Below are 20,511 nucleotides of genomic sequence, written 5' to 3' on the forward strand. Positions count from 1 at the left end.
CTCATACAGTGTCATCTAACAGGACAGGTTAGAAATATATTATTGTAAAACATACGATAGTTCCTCATACAGTGTCATCTAACAGGACAGGTTAAATATATTATTGTAAAACATACGATAGTTCCTCGCACAGTGTCATCTAACAGGACAGGTTAAAACATATTATTGTAAAACATACGATAGTTCCTCATACAGTGTCTTCTAACAGGACAGGTTAAAATAGACTATTGTAAAACATACGATAGTTCCTCATACAGTGTCATCTAACAGGACAGGTTGAAATAGACTATTGTAAAACATACGATAGTTCCTCATACAGTGTCATCTAACAGGACAGGTTAAAATATATTGTAAAACGTACGATAGTTCCTCGCACAGTGTCATCTAACAGGACAGGTTGAAATATATTATTGTAAAACGTACGATAGTTCCTCATACAGCGTCTTCTAACAGGACAGGTTGAAATAGACTGTTGTAAAACGTATGATAGTTCCTCATACAGTGTCATCTAACAGGACAGGTTGAAATAGACTATTGTAAAACATACGATAGTTCCTCATACAGTGTCATCTAACAGGACAGGTTGAAATAGACTATTGTAAAACATACGATAGTTCCTCAAACAGGCCAAGGTGAAATGTTCTATTTTCAAGTGGTTATTTCAACAAGGCAAAAGTGTTCTCAAACAGGGCAAGCTAAAATTCTCTTTAGTTACTGTAAACGTACAATAGTATAACACAAAATAGCATATCAAACTAGTAATGATGAATACTGACTAACGAATCAATATAGTAGATGGAGTATGATGAAAACTGACTGGTGACGCTATATAGAAGATTGGTTGTGATGAATATTGACTGAGGACACTACCTAGAAGATTGGCTGTGATGAATATTGACTGATGACACTATATAGAAGATTAGAGACAATGAAAATTGACTAATGACACTTTATATAGAAGATTAGTGAAAATGAAAACTGACTGGTGACACTATATAGAAGATTGGTGATGATGAATATTGACTGATGACACGTTATATAGAAGATTAGTGAGGATAAAGATGGACTGATGACACTATATAGGAAATTGGTGAGAATGAATATTGACTGATGACACTATATAGAAGATTGGTTGTGATGAATATTGACTGAGGACACTTTATATAGAAGATTGGTTGTGATGAATATTGACTGAGGACACTTTATATAGAAGATTGGCTGTGATGAATATTGACTGATGACACTATATAGAAGATTGGTTGTGATGAATATTGACTGATGACACTATATAGAAGATTGGTTGTGATGAATATTGACTGATGACACTATATAGAAGATTGGTTGTGATGAATATTGACTGATGACACTTTATAGAAGATTGGTTGTGATGAATATTGACTGATGACACTATATAGAAGATTGGTTGTGATGAATATTGACTGATGACACTTTATATAGAAGATTGGTTGTGATGAATATTGACTGATGACACTATATAGAAGATTGGTTGTGATGAATATTGACTGATGACACTATATAGAAGATTGGTTGTGATGAATATTGACTGATGACACTTTATATAGAAGATTGGCTGTGATGAATATTGACTGATGACACTTTATATAGAAGATTGGTTGTGATGAATATTGACTGATGACACTATATAGAAGATTGGTTGTGATGAATATTGACTGATGACACTATATAGAAGATTGGTTGTGATGAATATTGACTGATGACACTTTATATAGAAGATTGGCTGTGATGAATATTGACTGATGACACTATATAGAAGATTGGTTGTGATGAATATTGACTGATGACACTATATAGGAAATTGGTGAGGATGAATATTGACTGATGACACTATATAGAAGATTGGTGAGGATGAATATTGACTGATGACACTATATAGAAGATTGGTGAGGATGAATATTGACTGATGACACTATATAGGAAATTGGTGAGGATGAATATTGACTGATGACACTATATATAGGAGATTGGTGAGGATGAATATTGACTGATGACACTATATAGGAAATTGGTGAGGATGAATATTGACTGATGACACTATATAGGAAATTGGTGAGGATGAATATTGACTGATGACACTATATAGGAAATTGGTGAGGATGAATATTGACTGATGAAATAACTCGGTAACAATGCTTTTTATTAATGAAGATATACTTGTAAATAAGATTATCACAAATATTGACATATGAAGCAGCATTATTAGTAGCAGTATATATATTTATAGCAGATCGGTGAACATGTAACGTATGACTGACAAATGTACATTTTAAAATTATATGATTACCAGCACAAGTTGTGTATGAGTGAACATTTACTGTTACAACAATGCTGTCTAAGATAGATTGTAGAATACATGTACATCAAGCTTTTCTGTAACCCTGGTACACAAACGAAGCGAAAACTACACATTGTACACGGTTTCAGCTAATATATTATATACACACCATGAAACCGTGAAGTGCTGGTAAAAATCGGGAATGATTAAACAAATCTCTATAAAGTGAACCTAAAAGCCAATATATGACTATATGTTGAAGACGGGAGAGCTAGCTAATAAGTGATGTACAGTTGACAGTGTTTGGTGGTTTAAGTACCGAAAGGGGAGGTCCTTGCCAGAACTTGCTGTTAGCTAAATCTATGAAAATGCCACCACTGACTATTGAGAAAACTAACACCTAGTGCTGAGGGATTCACATGATAGCCACAACATGCAGGCATATTTAATCAAATCGTCGCCCAACAGATGCAACCAGTAAACAACGTTGTGGGCATTGGGATATAAAACGGTGGTATAGCGGCAGAGCAGCAGCTTCTAATGGCTCAGTAATCCGCCTTGTCATGTTCACACACGTGGCGGCAAAGAAATACGCTTTTTATGGATAAACTGTCTCACTGATTTGAAAGACGTTTTTCTCGGGTATTGGATTGTAATATATCATATCTGTTACAGAATTATTGACTCTGTGTACGAGCTCCATCTCCACTTACACCCTACTCAAATAGGACTTTTTTATACACGTCCTAGAGTCAACACAATTTGTGCATTATAACCGGTATGGATTGACCAAATACAACCACAAAGTTTTGGAGACACACAAGCGGAATATTAAGGATAAAGGAATTCCTGAAGCGACCATTATGGATTTGGAAGTGACAACTGTTAACACTTTAAGTGCCGTGGCATTCATGATGTGGGAGAGTTAATTATCATGGTAGTAGGAATATCCGCTTTGACAGAAAGAGGAATAGCATCTTTAAATCTCGGACAACATTCTAAAACAAAAACACAGTTTATCTTATTATATCAAATACAATGCATTATCAGGTAAATTATATATTGTTAATTAGAATTTCATTATATGTATTACTTCACCAATGTTAACATGTCTGTACTTAACCATGGTCACAAACACAATATCTAATAATGGTCAATTATCTGTACACATGCAACATAAAAGATCCACTTGTACACATAAAGTAAAATATTTACACTTGTACACTAAAAAGTAAAATACTTACACTTGTACACTAAAAAGTAAAATATTTACACTTGTACACTAAAAAGTAAAAAATTTACACTTGTACACTAAAAACTTGTACACTAAATAGTAAAAAAACTTGTACACTAAAAAGTAAAAATTTACACTTGTACACATAAAGTAAAATACTTACACTTGTACACTAAAAAGTAAAATATTTACACTTGTGCACATACACTGAAAAGTAAAATATTTACACTTGTACACTAAAAAGTAAAAAAAAATATTTACACTTGTACACTAAAAAAAAGTAAAATATCTTACACTTGTACACTAAAAAGTAAAATACTTACACTTGTACACTAAAAAGTAAAAAAAAGTAAAATACACTTGTACACTAAAAAGTAAAATACACTTGTACACTAAAAAGTAAAATATTTACACTTGTGCACATAAAAAGTAAAATATTTACACTTGTACACTAAAAAGTAAAAAAATATTTACACTTGTACACTAAAAATTAAAATATTTACACTTGTACACTAAAAAGTAAAATACTTACACTTGTACACTAAAAAGTAAAATATTTACAATTGTACACTAAAAAGTAAAAAATTTACACTTGTACACTAAATAGTAAAATATTTACACTTGTACACTAAAAAGTAAAATATTTACACTTGTACACTAAAAAGTAAAATATTTACACTTGTACACTAAAAAGTAAAATATTTACACTTGTACACTAAAAAGTAAAATATTTACACTTGTACACTAAAAAGTAAAATACACTTGTACACATAACGTAAAATACTGACACATGTACACTTACATAATCACACTTACACTCGTATGTTTTAGTAACATACTTACACTTGTACACATATAACTCACGCCTGTAGACTTACAGTAACAAACTTACACTTGAACACTTGCTGTATCATACTTACAACACTTTAACATTTGTTGTGTCACACTTACAACACTTGAACACTGACGCTTGAACAGTTGCAGTATTATACATGTAAATTTAAAGTATCACTTGAATACTTTATGCTAACTTCTGTTGCAGAATCGTTCTGCAATGGATGACGCTGCTGACATTATGTACAGATCATCATACCGCTATGAGTAGTATTCAATGGTTGGTAGGAATACAATATTGACCGACAGGTGAGTAAAATGGTTGTAAATGAACTATTTTTGTAGTCTATTTTTGAATTCTAAAAGCATCGTGGTTTGGCCTGGAACCTATGTTTAGATCGATCAGTACTGGCCGACCACGCACTGGTATGGCAGTAAGTACCATTTGTCTGTTCTGTACGAGGAATTCGTTTAGATAATACTCGGGGTTGTGACTGTGTCACTGATTGACGATCTCAGAGTTACACGTACACAAATAAACCTAACAAATCGCTTTATTTGTGTGAGGCCATTTTTGTTTTTTAAAAACTTATTTTCAAATGTACAGAACTTCATAGTACGCTCTTGTCTGATCAATCATTTGGAACATCCCGGTTAAAGTCCGTCCTGATCAATCAACGTTTTTGTTGCATTGTATTAGATTTACGATAAATAACATATCACCCTGTCGTTATGAGCAGATGATCAAGCAATGCCTGTTTGTCTTTCATCTTTCCACCGGAAGGTATGCTGGCGGAGCGTTATGTGTATCAACAGTGGGTACTGAAGACACACTCTGTGATATCGAAATGACCTGGAGGAATAATACATCCCCCGAACGTTAAAACGGTTGGAGTGGGCTTCAAGCATTGTGTATTCGACAGGCGACTGTCACTGTTTGTACAATCTAACGAACGTTATCAACATGTCTCAGCGAAAGAGTCATCGAACCAAGAAGGATTCTAAATTAATGAAGGGTTTTACCATCGACGATTCTGTGCTGGGTTTTCCTCCCAATCGTTCCTCTGTTCAGGTAGGTATTTCATTATATAAATTCGTAAACAAAGAAGAAATTTGAAGTCAAATTTTATTTATACTTTAATTACTTTTAAAGCTTTTGAATACTATGCGGATATAGGAAAAATCTCAACTTGAAATTTTCTACCAAGCAACAGTCTTCAGTCGGGATTTTATGTTATGTAATATGTGTGATCACGACTGAATCAGTGTCTGTCAGCACGTACAGTACTTGACGGGTAAATGGAATATCTGAATATACTGTGCTGCTTGAGTAGGATTATTTATATTCATGGAGATTCTGGTCGGCTACCACAAGGTTCACGTAGGATAAGGTATAACTGTGTTTCATCAATAGCAAAGAGCTAGATGGCTGATGAACAGCACAAACAATGTATGCGTACCTCTAAACATCAAGGACATAGGTTGAATGACTAAGATATTTCGTGACAAAATAATGTTTTTGCCATGTTTGGGTTTACATGCACGTACACCTAAATACATGATAAAAGCTTTTAGTGAGCAGCATGCCATTTGGGTTCTATGTGGTTGTCATTGTACAGTGTGTGGCCTTTGTTGATTTGTCTTCAGGAACATGCATATTATAACTGGCTTGACCAATAAAGTATTTAGCTTTGTGACCCCAGCCTCAAGGCAGACACTAACATTTTACAAAAAAAAAATATCATCCAGCATTATGTATCAAATGACAAGTGACAAATGATTGAATATACAGAAAATCAAATGTAAAATACTGGTATGTCACACCTCTATTCAAAGTAAAAGTCAACTTTGTATACGCTTCAATAACTGTGAAATGATAGTATGAAGCATCTCTATTTAATGATATTTTCAGCTGTGTATACATCTCAATAACTGTAATATACTACAATGTGTCACCTCTATCTAATGTCACAGTCAACTGTGTATACAGCTATCTAATGTCACAGTCGACTGTGTATACAGCTATCTAATGTCACAGTCGACTGTGTATACAGCTATCTAATGTCACAGTCGACTGTGTATACAGCTATCTAATGTCACAGTCGACTGTGTATACATCTATCTAATGTCACAGTCGACTGTGTATACAGCTATCTAATGTCACAGTCGACTGTGTATACAGCTATCTAATGTCACAGTCGACTGTGTATACAGCTACCTAATGTCACAGTCGACTGTGTATACAGCTACCTAATGTCACAGTCGACTGTGTATACAGCTACCTAATGTCACAGTCGACTGTGTATACAGCTACCTAATGTCACAGTCGACTGTGTATACAGCTATCTAATGTCACAGTCGACTGTGTATACAGCTATCTAATGTCACAGTCGACTGTGTATACAGCTACCTAATGTCACCGTCAACTGTGTATACAGCTACCTAATGTCACCGTCAACTGTGTATACAGCTATCTAATGTCACAGTCAACTGTGTATACAGACCAATAACTGTGGTATACTACAATGTGTCACTTCTATCTAATATTGCAATAAACATTTCGAGAACAGCTGAAATGATGTAGTTCCTTGTGGCATCATAAATAGCAATTGTATTGGATTGTATAGCACAAATTGTACTTGGTTATAGGTTTAAATTGTAAACACTCACCATTCTTGCAATAAATCCATTATATTACAATCTATTTTTACGTTCTTCGAAAGCAAATTGCTCATTGATGTTATATTAAAAAGCGATGTAGCTCTCAGTCAGATTTCATGAAACTGTGTCTACCGTTTCTTCGTGAATTATTTACATTTTCGTGTCATGGAGTGGACTGATGCTATTTTCCGAATATAATAACCACGGAATTGATAAATTGAAGTCGATCTTGTCACTTTGTAACGAATTCTACATATATAATTTGGACTGTTGACGTTCACTGTAGCAGATAATGTTGACAAACTTCAAAGTACGTTATGGCGATAAGAATTATTTAGTGGCAAAATTACATGTTTCACTATAAAGTTTGTTCCGTTATGATTTGAAAGCCATGTAAAGTTACCTTTTTGTGAAGGTCTTACTTAAGTCCAACAACTTAGGATATGTCAATACTCTTAATCAGAGTGGATATTGAAACCGAAATGAAAGTGACCAGCAGCCAGTTTTGATTACCATGGAAAGATCTAGATTTATTCATTCCATCACGGACCGAATCACTGTAAATTATAGTATACAATCTCATAAACTACAGTTTGGTGTAGTAATGATATACAGGCGAATACAATACAGAATTACATTTATATCTACAAGGATAACTTTTTGGTGGACGTCTCACCTTGATCACCGAATATGTATTCATACGCTCGACCAGATGAGCGTTTATAGCCTGATATACTCCCATCATGTTTACATAGAACTAAACGGAAACCTGATGACGGAAAGGAAATAAAGCTCAATAGCTGTAACATACTAGAATTTGCACTTCTATCTAATGTCACAGTCAACTGTGTATACAGCTATCTAATGTCACAGTTAACTGTGTATACAGCTATCTAATGTCACAGTCGACTGTGTATACAGCTATCTAATGTCACAGTCAACTGTGTATACAGCTATCTAATGTCACAGTCGACTGTGTATACAGCTATCTAATGTCACAGTCGACTGTGTATACAGCTATCTAATGTCACGGTCGACTGTGTATACAGCTATCTAATGTCACGGTCGACTGTGTATACAGCTATCTAATGTCACAGTCGACTGTGTATACAGCTATCTAATGTCACAGTCGACTGTGTATACAGCTATCTAATGTCACAGTCGACTGTGTATACAGCTATCTAATGTCACAGTCGACTGTGTATACAGCTATCTAATGTCACAGTCGACTGTGTATACAGCTATCTAATGTCACAGTCGACTGTGTATACAGCTATCTAATGTCACAGTCGACTGTGTATACAGCTATCTAATGTCACAGTCGACTGTGTATACAGCTATCTAATGTCACAGTCGACTGTGTACATACAGCAGTCGACTGTGTATCTAATGTCACAGTCGACTGTGTATACAGCTATCTAATGTCACAGTCGACTGTGTATACAGCTATCTAATGTCACAGTCGACTGTGTATACAGCTATCTAATGTCACAGTCGACTGTGTATACAGCTATCTAATGTCACAGTCGACTGTGTATACAGCTATCTAATGTCACAGTCGACTGTGTATACAGCTATCTAATGTCACAGTCGACTGTGTATACAGCTATCTAATGTCACAGTCGACTGTGTATACAGCTATCTAATGTCACAGTCGACTGTGTATACTGCTATCTAATGTCACAGTCGACAGTCGACTGTGTATACAGCTATCTAATGTCACATCACCTCATCCCTTCTATCCAATGGCAAAGATCTTACTAATGTACACGATCAGCACATCCATTTTATCTAATGGCAAAGATCTTACTAATGTACACTATCACTTTATTCCTTCAATCTAATGCACAGATCTCACAGATGTACACCAACATCCCAGCCCTATTATCTACCACTTAAGATCTTATTGATGTTCACTATCTCCCCATCGCTTGTATATAATGGCAAAAATCTTACTAATGTACACTATGACCACCTCATCCCTTCTTACTAATGTAATCACTTCATCCCTTGTAAGATCTTACTAATGTACACTATCACCTCATCCCTTGTATCTAATGGCAAAGATCTTCACTAATGTACAATCATCCTCATCCCTTCTATCTAATGGCAAAGATCTTACTAATGTACACAATCACCTCATCCCTTCTATCTAATGGCAAAGATCTTACTAATGTACACTATCACTTCATCCCTTGTACCTAATGGCAAAGATCTTACTAATGTACACCATCACCGAATCCCTTGTATCTAATGGCAAAGATCTTACTAATGTACACTAACACCTTATTCCTTGTTTCTAATGGCAAAGATCTTACTAATGTACACCATCACTTCATCCCTTGTATCTAATGGTAAGGATCCTACTAATATACAGTATGACCTCATCCCTTGTACCTAATGGCAAAGATCTTACTAATGTACACCATCACCGAATCCCTTGTATCTAATGGCAAAGATCTTACTAATGTACACTAACACCTCCTCATCCCTTCTATCTAATGGCAAAGATCTTACTAATGTACACTATTACCTCATTCCTTCTATCTAATGGCAAAGATCTTACTAATGTACACTAACACCTTATTCCTTCTATCTAATGCACAGATCTTACTAATGTACACCATCACCTCATCCCTTTATTCTAATGGCAAAGATTAATGTACACTATGACCACATCCCTTTGATCTAATAGCAAAGATCTTACTAATGTACACCATCACCTCATTCCTTGTATCTAATGTATCTAATGTCCCTATTACTAATGTCACACAATCACCTCATCCCTTGTATCTGGCAAAGATCTTACTAATGTACACTATCACCTCATCCCTTGTATCTAATGGCAAAGATCTTACTAATGTACACCATCACCTCATCCCTTCTATCTAATAATGCACTAAGATCTTAATGGCAAAGAATGTATGTACACTATCACCTCATCCCTTCTATCTAATGGCAAAGATCTTACTAATGTACACCATCACCTCATCCCTTCTATCTATCTTACTAACAAAGATCTAATGTACACTATCACCTCATCCCTTCTATCTAATGCTAATGATACACTATCACAATCATCCCTTGTATCTAATGGCAAAGATCTTACTAATGTACACTATGATCATCCCTTGTATCTAATGGCACATATCTCACTAATGTACACCATCACCTCAATTATCTAATGGCAAAGATCTTACTAATGTACACTATCACCTCATCCCTTCTATCTAATGGCAAAGATCTTACTAATGTACACTATCACCTCATCCCTTGTATCTAATGGCTTGTATCTAAAGAGATCTTACTAATGTACACTATCACCTCATCCCTTCTATCTAATGGCAAAGATCTTACTAATGTACACTATCACCTCATCCCTTCTATCTAATGGCAAAGATCTTACTAATGTACACTATCACCTCATCCCTTCTATCTAATGGTAAAGATCTTACTAATGTACACCATCACCTCATCCCTTGTTTCTAATGGCAAAGATCTAACTAATGTACACTATCACCTCATCTCTTCTATCTAATGCCAAAGATCTTACTAATGTACACTTCCACCTCATCCCTTCTATCTAATATCATAGATCTTACTTATATACATTATCACTTCATCCCTTCTATCTAATGGCAAAGATCTTACTAAGATCTTTACTAATGTACAGATACACCAACATCCCTCTCACAATCACCTATCTATCTAATGGCAAAGATCTTACTGATGTACATTATCACCTCATCCCTTCTATCTAATGGCAAAGATCTTACTAATGTACACTAACACCTTATTCCTTCTATCTAATGGCAAAGATCTTACTAATGTACACTAACACCTCATCCCTTGTATCTAATGGCAAAGATCTTACTAATGTACACCATCACCTAATCCCTTTTATCTAATGGCAAAGATCTTACTATTGTACACTATCACCTTATCCCTTCTAGCTAATGGCAAAGATCTTACGTATATACATTATCACTTCATCCCTTCTATCTAATGGCAAAGATCTTACTAATGTAAACTAACACCTTATTCCTTCTCACTAATGCACGGATCTTACTAATGTACACCATCACCTCATCCCTTTTATCTAATGGCAAAGATCTTACTAATGTACACATCATCATCCTATTATCTAATAATGTACACATCACCTCATCTTATCTGATGTATCACTAATGTACCTCCCTTCCCTATCTAATGGCAAAGATCTTACTAATGTACACTATCACCTCATCCCTTCTATCTAATGGCAAAGATCTTACTAATGTACACATCACCTCATCCCTTCTATCTAATGCAAAGATCTTACTAATGTACACTATCACCTCATCCCTTGTATCTAATGGCAAAGATCTTACTAATGTACACTATCACCTCATCCCTTCTATCTAATGTCACATATCTCACTGATGTTCACAATCACCTCATCCCTTCTATCTAATGGCAAAGATCTTACTTATATACATTATCATATCATCCCTTCTATCTAATGGCAAAGATCTTACTAATGTACACAATCACCTCATCCCTTTTATCTAATGGCAAAGATCTTACTAATGTACACGATCAGCACATCCATTTTATCTAATGGCACAGATCTTACTTATATACATTATCACTTTATCCCTTCTATCTAATGGCAAAGATCTTACTAATGTATACCATCACCTCTTCCCTTGTATCTAATGGCAAAGATACTAATGTACACATCACCTCATCCCTGGCAAAGATCTTACTAATGCACAAGACACTAATGTACACCATCACCTCATCCCTTTTATCTAATGGCAAAGATCTTACTAATGTATACTATGACCTCATCCCTTCTAGCTAATGGCAAAGATCTTACTAATGTATACCATCACCTCATCCCTTCTTTCTTATGTCACATATCTCACTGATGTACACGATCACCTCATCCCTTGTATCTAATGGCAAAGATCTTACTAATGTACACTATCACCTCATCCCTTGTATCTAATGGCAAAGATCTTACTAATGTACACCATCACCTCATCACTTCTTTCTAATGTCACATATCTCACTGATGTTCACAATCACCTCATCTGTTCTATCCAATCGTAAAGATCTTACTAATGTACACTATCACCTCACCCCTTCTATCCAATGGCAAAAATCTTACTAATGTACACTATCACCTCATCACTTCTATCTGATGGCAAATATCTTACTTTTATACATTATCACTTCATCCCTTCTACCTAATGGCAAAGATCTTACTAATGTACACCATCACGTCATCTCTTCTATCTAATGGCAAAGATCTTACTAATGTACACTAACACCTTATTCTTTCTATCTAATGCATAGATCTTACTAATGTACGCCATTACCTCATCCCTTGTATCTAATGGCAAAGATCTTACTAATGTACACCATCACTTCATCCCTTCTATCTAATGGCAAAGATCTTACTAATGTACACCATCACCTCATCCCTTTTATCTAATGGCAAAGATCTTACTAATGTACACCATCACTTCATCCCTTCTATCTAATGGCAAAGATCTTACTAATGTACACTATCACCTCACCCCTTCTATCCAATGGCAAAGATCTTACTAATGTACACTATCACCTCATTCCCTCTATCTAATGTCACATATCACACTGATGTACACCAATCACCATCTATTATCTAATGGCAAAGATCTTACTAATCACATATCTTGTATCTAATGGCAAAGATCTCACTAATGTCATCACCTCATCCCTTCTATCTAATGGCAAAGATCTTACTAATGTACACTATCACCTCATCCCTTGTATCTAATGGCAAAGATCTTACTAATGTACACTATCACCTCATCCCTTCTATCTAATGGCAAAGATCTTACTTATATACCTTATCACTTCATCCCTTCTATCTAATGGCAAAGATCTTACTAATGTACACCATCACCTCATCCCTTCTATCTAATGTATTTATCGTTCTAATTTTCGTGCTCTCCTGATCCCTTTTATCTAATGGCAAAGATCTTACTAATGTACACTATCACCTCATCCCTTCTATCTAATGATCTTACTAATGATCATCACTTCATCCCTTTATCTAATGGCAAAGATCTTACTAATGTACACTATCACCTCATCCCTTCTATCTAATGGCAAAGATCTTACTAATGTATCACTTAAGATCTTAATCACATCCCTTTCTATCTAATGGCAAAGATCTTACTAATGTACATCACCTCATCCCTTCTATCTAATGGCAAAGATCTTACTAATGTACACTATCACCTCATCCCTTCTATCTAATGGCAAAGATCTTACTAATGTACACTATCACTCATCCCTTCTATCTAATGCAAGATACTATGTACACCACATCCTCATCCTTTTATATACCACTTAAGACATTACTAATGTACACTACCACCTCATACCTTCTCTCCAATGGCAAAGATCTTACTAATGTACACTATTACCTCATTCCTTCTATCTAATGGCAAAGATCTTACTAATGTACACTATCACCTCATCCCTTCTATCTAATGTCACATTTCTCACTGATGTTCACAATCATGTCATCCCTTCTATCAAATGGCAAAGATCTTACTTATATACATTATCATATCATCCCTTCTATCTAATGGCAAAGATCTTACTAATGTACACCATCACCTCATCCCTTGTATCTAATAGCAATGACGTTACTAATGTACATTGTCATCTCATCCCTTGTAGCTAATGGCAAAGATCTTACTTATATACATTATCACTTCATCCCTTCTATCTAATGGCAAAGATCTTACTAATGTACACCATCACCTCATACCTTCTATCTAATGTCACATATCTCACTGATGTTCACAATCACGTCATCTCTTCTATCTAATGGCAAAGATCTTACTAATGTACACTAACACCTTATTTCTTCTATCTAATGGCAAAGATCTTACTAATGTACACCATCACCTCATCCCTTTTATCTAATGCAAAGATCTTACTAATGTACACTATCACCTCATCCCTTCTATCTAATGGTAAAGATCTTACTAATGTACACTATCACCTCATCCCTTGTATCTAATGGCAAAGATTAATGTACAATATGACCACATCCTATTTATCTAATGGCAAAGATCTTGCTAATGTATACTATCACCTCATCCCTTTTATTTAATGGCAAAGATCTTACTAATGTACACTATCACTCATCCCTTTTATCTAATCTAATGGCAAAGATCTTACTAATGTACACCATCACCTCATCACTTCTATCTAATGGCAAAGATCTTACTAATGTACACAATCACCTCATCCCTTCTATCTAATGGCAAAGATCTTACTAATGTACACAATCACCTCATCCCTTCTATCTAATGATGCATCACCTCAGATCTTACTAATGTACACTATGTCCTCATTCCTTGTATTTAATGGCAAAGATCTTACTAATGTACACTATCACCTCATCCCTTGTATCTAATGGCAAAGATCTTACTAATGTACACCGTCACCTCATCACTTCTTTCTAATGTCACATATCTCACTGATGTTCACAATCACCTCATCCCTTTTATCTAATAGCAATGACCTTACTAATGTACATTATCATCTCATCCCTTCTATCTAATGGCAAAGATCTTATGGCAAAGATAATGTACACATCAAGATCATCCCTTCTTTATCTAATGGCAAAGATCTTACTAATGTACCTTATCACTTCATCCCTTCCATCTAATGGCAAAGATCTTACTAATGTACACCATCACCTCATCCCTTCTATCTAATGTCACATATCTCACTGATGTTCACAATCACCTCATCCCTTCTATCCAATGGCAAAGATCTTACTTAAATACCTTATAACTTCATCCCTTCTATCCAATGGTAAAGATCTTACTAATGTACACTATCACCTCATTCCTTATATCTAATGTTATCTATCCAATCGTAAAGATCTTACTAATGTACACGATCATCTAATCCCTTTTATCTAATGTCACATATCTCACTGATGTTCACAATCACGTCATCCCTTCTATCTAATGGCAAAGATCTTACTTATATACCTTATCACTTCATCTCTTCTATCTAATGGCAAAGATCTTACTTATATACCTTATCACTTCATCCCTTCCATCTAATGGCAAAGATCTTACTAATGTACACAATCACCTCATCCCTTCTATCTAATGGCAAAGATCTTACTAATGTACATTAACACATTATTCCTTCTATCTAATGGAAAGATCTTACTAATGTACACCATCACTTCATCCCTTCTATCTAATGGCAAAGATCTTACTAATGTACACTATCACCTCATCCCTTGTATCTAATGGTAAAGATCTTATTAATGTACACTATCACCTCATCCCTTGTATCTAATGGCAAAGATCTTACTAATGTACACTATCACCTCATCCCTTGTATCTAATGGCAAAGATCTTACTAATGTACACCATCACCTCATCCCTTTTATCTAATGGCAAAGATCTTACTAATGTACACCATCACTTCATCCTTTCTATCTAATGGCAAAGATCTTACTAATGTACACCATCACCTCATCCCTTTTATCTAATGGCAAAGATCTTACTAATGTACACCATCACCTCATCACTTCTATCTAATGGCAAAGATCTTACTAATGTACACCATCACCTCATCCCTTCTATCTAATGTCACATTTCTCACTGATGTTCACAATCATGTCATCCCTTCTATCTAATGGCAAAGATCTTACTAATGTACACTCATCCCTTCTATCCCCAAAGATCTTACTAATGTACACCATCACCTCATATACCTCATCTTACTAATGTGTACACCACTTCTAATGCAAAGACTTACTAATGTACATACCACCTCATAATGTCACATATCTCACTGATGTTCACAATCACCTGATCCCTTGTATCTAATGGCAAAGATCTTACTAATGTACACTAACACATTATTCCTTCTATCTAATGCATAGATCTTACTAATGTACGCCATTACCTCAACCCTTGTATCTAATGGCAAAGATTAATGTACACTATGACCACATCCCATTTATCTAATGGCAAAGATCTTACTAATGTACACTATCACCTCATTCCTTCTATCTAATGGCAAAGATCTTACTAATGTACACTGGTTTCCGGTCCAGGATGAAGACTTGACAGTGGCAGGGATCACACCTGGGACCAGATCGGACACTCCTATGGTAAAGATATATTCGGTAACGTGGCTATAAGGAACGTCTCCGTCGATCACATTATCATGGCAGTTTTATACTCCTCTTGAGAATGTGTCTCACGTTCCATGCTGGTAAACTATACACAACGAACAATCCACCCATTGTAACGTGTCCGTGCTGACGTCTATGGCTTTGTCTACATATCACTTCACAGAATCCGTTCCGTTGTCCGCGTTTATTTGTGTGTATTGTCTGTCGGTCTCATCTTGCAGGACAGAGAACGAAGTTAGGTTGGTGTAATGTGTTTTAAATTAGATTTGATACATTTCTGTCCGTGATTACTCTATAATAACAGCTGCACCGGTGGCTCGATTACATTTCCTCACTGTCAATGAAATGAAGGAATCCTTCTTTCAGTTATATCGTTTTCTATCGTTTAAATCATTTTTGCGAATGAAGTAAGAACATGACATTTCTAAGCTTTTTTACCGTTTTGTAAAATATACGATGCATTCAAGTTGACTATGTTCTTATATATAGCATTGATGGCATTGTGTCATGCTGCTTTGGTAAGGAACAGTGGAACAACCTAGATGAGTATTTTATATAGAATACTGTTTCTACAGCGGGTCGGTGTGAATGAAATCTGCAGCATACTAAATGATGTTGCGGATTGGAAGCTGACCATTTCATGAGGTACTAAAGGAGGTGTAATTTGGTCCGAAAGTGCGTGGTAGTCACACAGTAACTCGATAACTGATGACTTGACAGATGCACTAATCAGCGGACATGGTATACGGTCACGACATCATTACCAACGTGATACCGTTCAGGGATTGAAATATCGATTTCATTTATTTCTGGTAAAAATATTCCACAGTCAGGGAAATCCTTTGTACCATTTCATGTTTATATATCACAATGCGTGATTTTTTTACTATTATCATAAAGTAACTAGATGGTGATCATTTGGCCTTGAACTTCACCCAAAAAGCATGGAATTAGTTCATTTTGAAAAAGTATGTTTTTTTTTTAATTTACTGTATAATTTTTGGTCAGAGAATGCGTGACTTTGCCTTTGACTCGTCCTTGATACTCCAGGGGTCACGATACTCCAGGGTTACGATCACTTTCGCTGCTTCTGGAACAATCCTCAGTACTCCAGGGTTACGATCACTTTCGCTCTCTGCACCCCTGGAGTAATCCTCGGTACTCTAGGGTTACGATCACTTTCACTCTCTGCACCCTAGGAGCAATCCTAGATACTCCAGGGTTACGATCATTTTCGCTCTCTGCACCCCTGCAACAATCCTCGGTACTCCAGGATTACGATCACTTTTGCTCTCTGTACCCCTGGAACAATCGCCGGTACTCCAGGGGTTACGATCATTTTCGCTGTCCCTTGAACAATCCTCGGTACTCCAAGGTACGATCACTTTCGCTCTCTGTACCTTTAGAACATTTTCTGGTAAATTCAAAGGAAGAGAAGTAATTTGATTGATATATGGTGTGTTTAAGGTGAGAGAAAAAGACGTATCACAGACTGATGCGTAGTGTATTACAATGAAGTGATACCCAACTTCAAAGCCATTACAACAAAGCGTGATGCAACCATTAGATACGTTTGATGTACATCAAAGATTCAAACCAGTCTTCTCGTCTTACCCACAAGGTGTTGACCACGGAGCCTTCAATTTTGCCATGCAATGTTTTAGGGGTGGTGAGAGAGAGTGGGCGTTACCCCTGAAGTATCGAGGATGTCCTAGACGTCTAAAGTATTTTTGTAGGTTCGGAATATTGGTAAAAAGTATTAACAAAAGGATTAGCCGATATAGATCACGCTTTAGTTTTCTTCACTGTATCTGTCGTGGACGCGCCAACAAGTGTAGGTTATATCGCCGTGAAACCCTGTCTCTTTCATTATATCCAATTACCATTAACGAATTCCGAAGTTGTGTTTCAACTGATAAAAACTGGCCATCGTTGTCTTTAAAATGATCTTATTGCATCATCTTGCTCTGGTTTTCAAGGCTATAATCAACTTTTAATCAAAATTTATGTATCTGTGTAATGGTGTTCCAAACAGGAATATGCCTTTTTTTAATAAAGTTTTTTTTAATACACCATATTTCGAAGGCTTTCGTAGAGATAGATAGTGTTAGCCACCGATTTAAAACTCTTCATTCCAGCCTTAAATGTCTTCATATTTCAATATGATAATATAATACTTCAGTATCTGCTTGGTTTTATTTTATTTTATTTTAGTTGTGGATTGTTACACACACTTACAGCCAATAATGTCCAGGGGATCGGTCATCGGCATACACAAAATAAAGTACACACATATATGTCTGTGATGTTAAAACACACTTTCACACATTTACGAACCCAATGCGTTAAATAGTTTTGTTCGTCCTACAGTTCAGTCTTTGTAAAGAAGATTGTGAAAAAATCTGTTACTCGCATTAGACAAAAGGTACAACAACGGATATTGATCTTGTCTCATAAGAGAGAATTTCAACGCGCTTTGTTGTCATGGTTTCAGAGCAGGGTATTGCATTTCTTGCAAACCGAACATTATTAAATGTGGTCAGCGTCATAAGATATAGACGAACTTTCAATTTTCCCACATGAATAGATATTGTTCTCAGATGCCTGATCCTGTTTTCTCAGTTGTATCAGACGAAAGACGATCGAGTGGCCAGTTTAATCAGGAGAATACTCTCCTAAAAATAACACGATCTCAAGCGTTTTTAGAACAGTGACGGTGTGTATCGAAAACGAGGCTTTATCAACAAAACAAAGAGTGTGCTGAAGTTTTATTCAAATCATAAATACCTCAAAACCTTATGGGACTCGAAGGTTATAGATAGCTGTCTAATTTACATGATAAGTTCAATCAGTAATATTTCCTTTCGTAATAAGGCGTTTTCCGGGGTCGTTGGAATACACGTGTAGTTATGATTTCATAAGGGATAGTGACAAACTTACGTTTGTGTGTTACTTTGTTAAATTTTATTGGAAATGGACATTTTCTAAAGCGATGGCATGCACATTTAACCCCAGTGAACATCAACAACAACCTATTTCAAATATCTACTTCTTATAAATAAACATTCATACTTGGTGGTATATTTCACGTGTTTTCAATTTCCCCACTAATTTAAGTAAATAACACCCTTTCCAAACAAAACATAATAATTTGAAATTGAAGTCATAAGACCAATTTCTCAATTTCGAAATTTTGTATGTTGTTTGTCAAGTCCGTTTAAAGATGTGCAAAAAGTGCATTTAGGAAAATATGAAATGGAAATGATGTCATGCGACACCATCACAGAAATCTGATCATACACCTAAACAAGTAAAACCTACAAGTGTCTGGAATATTTAAGAAAGTGTTTAAACTTTAACGAAATAAAGACAAATAGTTCAATTTTTTACAAGGCTACGTTTCTCATCTAATGACTATTCATTATAATTTCACAACCGAATGCACTTCAGAATTTCTTTTCTATTTGTGAATTTCATAATGAACATTAATTTTAGTTACGGTCACGAAACGGCGCTTCGTTTGATATGTCGGTAAAACAAGCATTGATTACGTCATATACATAATGTACTCTTTATTCATACCAGTTTAAATACAAAATTTTCTAAAAATAAATAAACCCCAATTTTAGAAAAACATAGTCGATGGAAGCTTCCAACCTATGTTAGTGAATGCTGGTTTGAAACTGATTCCTGAAATAACAGGTTTCCCTCTTTTTTTACTCCAGCAAACTCCCGCTCCTCCTTTCAAGTCCCCACCACATTTTATGCAGTTTCTTACTGAAACGTCCCCTTTTTACTAACCATCTTTCGCCATATTTCTCTTACTCCATTCAGCGAAGATTGTTTTCTTTAATCATTACGAATCTTATGTTAAATTTTCTGTCAGGTTGTCGTGCTTATGGATGAACAGGTTAATACCAGACATAGGTGATGGTATATTATATTATCAACTACTGTCATGTAAGTCTAACCAAACCATTAGAGACTGGTACGTTATGTGTTTCACACACGACAATTCTCGCGTCTAATACATTCGTACATCACCAACACTAATCTTGACGGAAATTTATTTTCTTAATCAGTCGATATAAGTTTGAAAATTCCTGACTCATCTGTTTTGAAAAAAAAACTAAAAAAAACCCCGAAAAACAATTGATTCAGCAGTAAAGTTAATCCTCGCCTGATTAGGTTCCTGAATTTCGAACTATATTAGGTTTGGAAATGAATGAAGATATTATTGGGATTTAAGCA

General features: G+C 35.5%; 1 protein-coding gene across 1 annotated transcript in view; it reads left to right on the forward strand.

The window, feature by feature from the left end:
• Window positions 1-2,506: 2,506 nt before the first annotated feature.
• Window positions 2,507-20,511, forward strand: part of LOC132546534 (pleckstrin homology domain-containing family G member 7-like) — an 89,688-nt gene continuing 71,683 nt past the window's right edge. Inside the window, exons 1-3 of the mRNA XM_060210254.1 lie at window positions 2,507-3,364; window positions 4,591-4,691; window positions 5,167-5,454. Coding sequence (XP_060066237.1) covers window positions 5,347-5,454 — 108 coding nt within the window. The 5' untranslated portion in view covers window positions 2,507-3,364; window positions 4,591-4,691; window positions 5,167-5,346. The remainder of the gene's footprint in view (window positions 3,365-4,590; window positions 4,692-5,166; window positions 5,455-20,511) is intronic.

Source organism: Ylistrum balloti, unplaced genomic scaffold, assembly GCF_031769215.1.
Source record: "Ylistrum balloti isolate Yb309-2 unplaced genomic scaffold, AGI_CSIRO_Ybal_v1 Utg369894, whole genome shotgun sequence".
In the NCBI taxonomy this organism is placed as follows: Eukaryota; Metazoa; Mollusca; class Bivalvia; order Pectinida; family Pectinidae; genus Ylistrum; species Ylistrum balloti.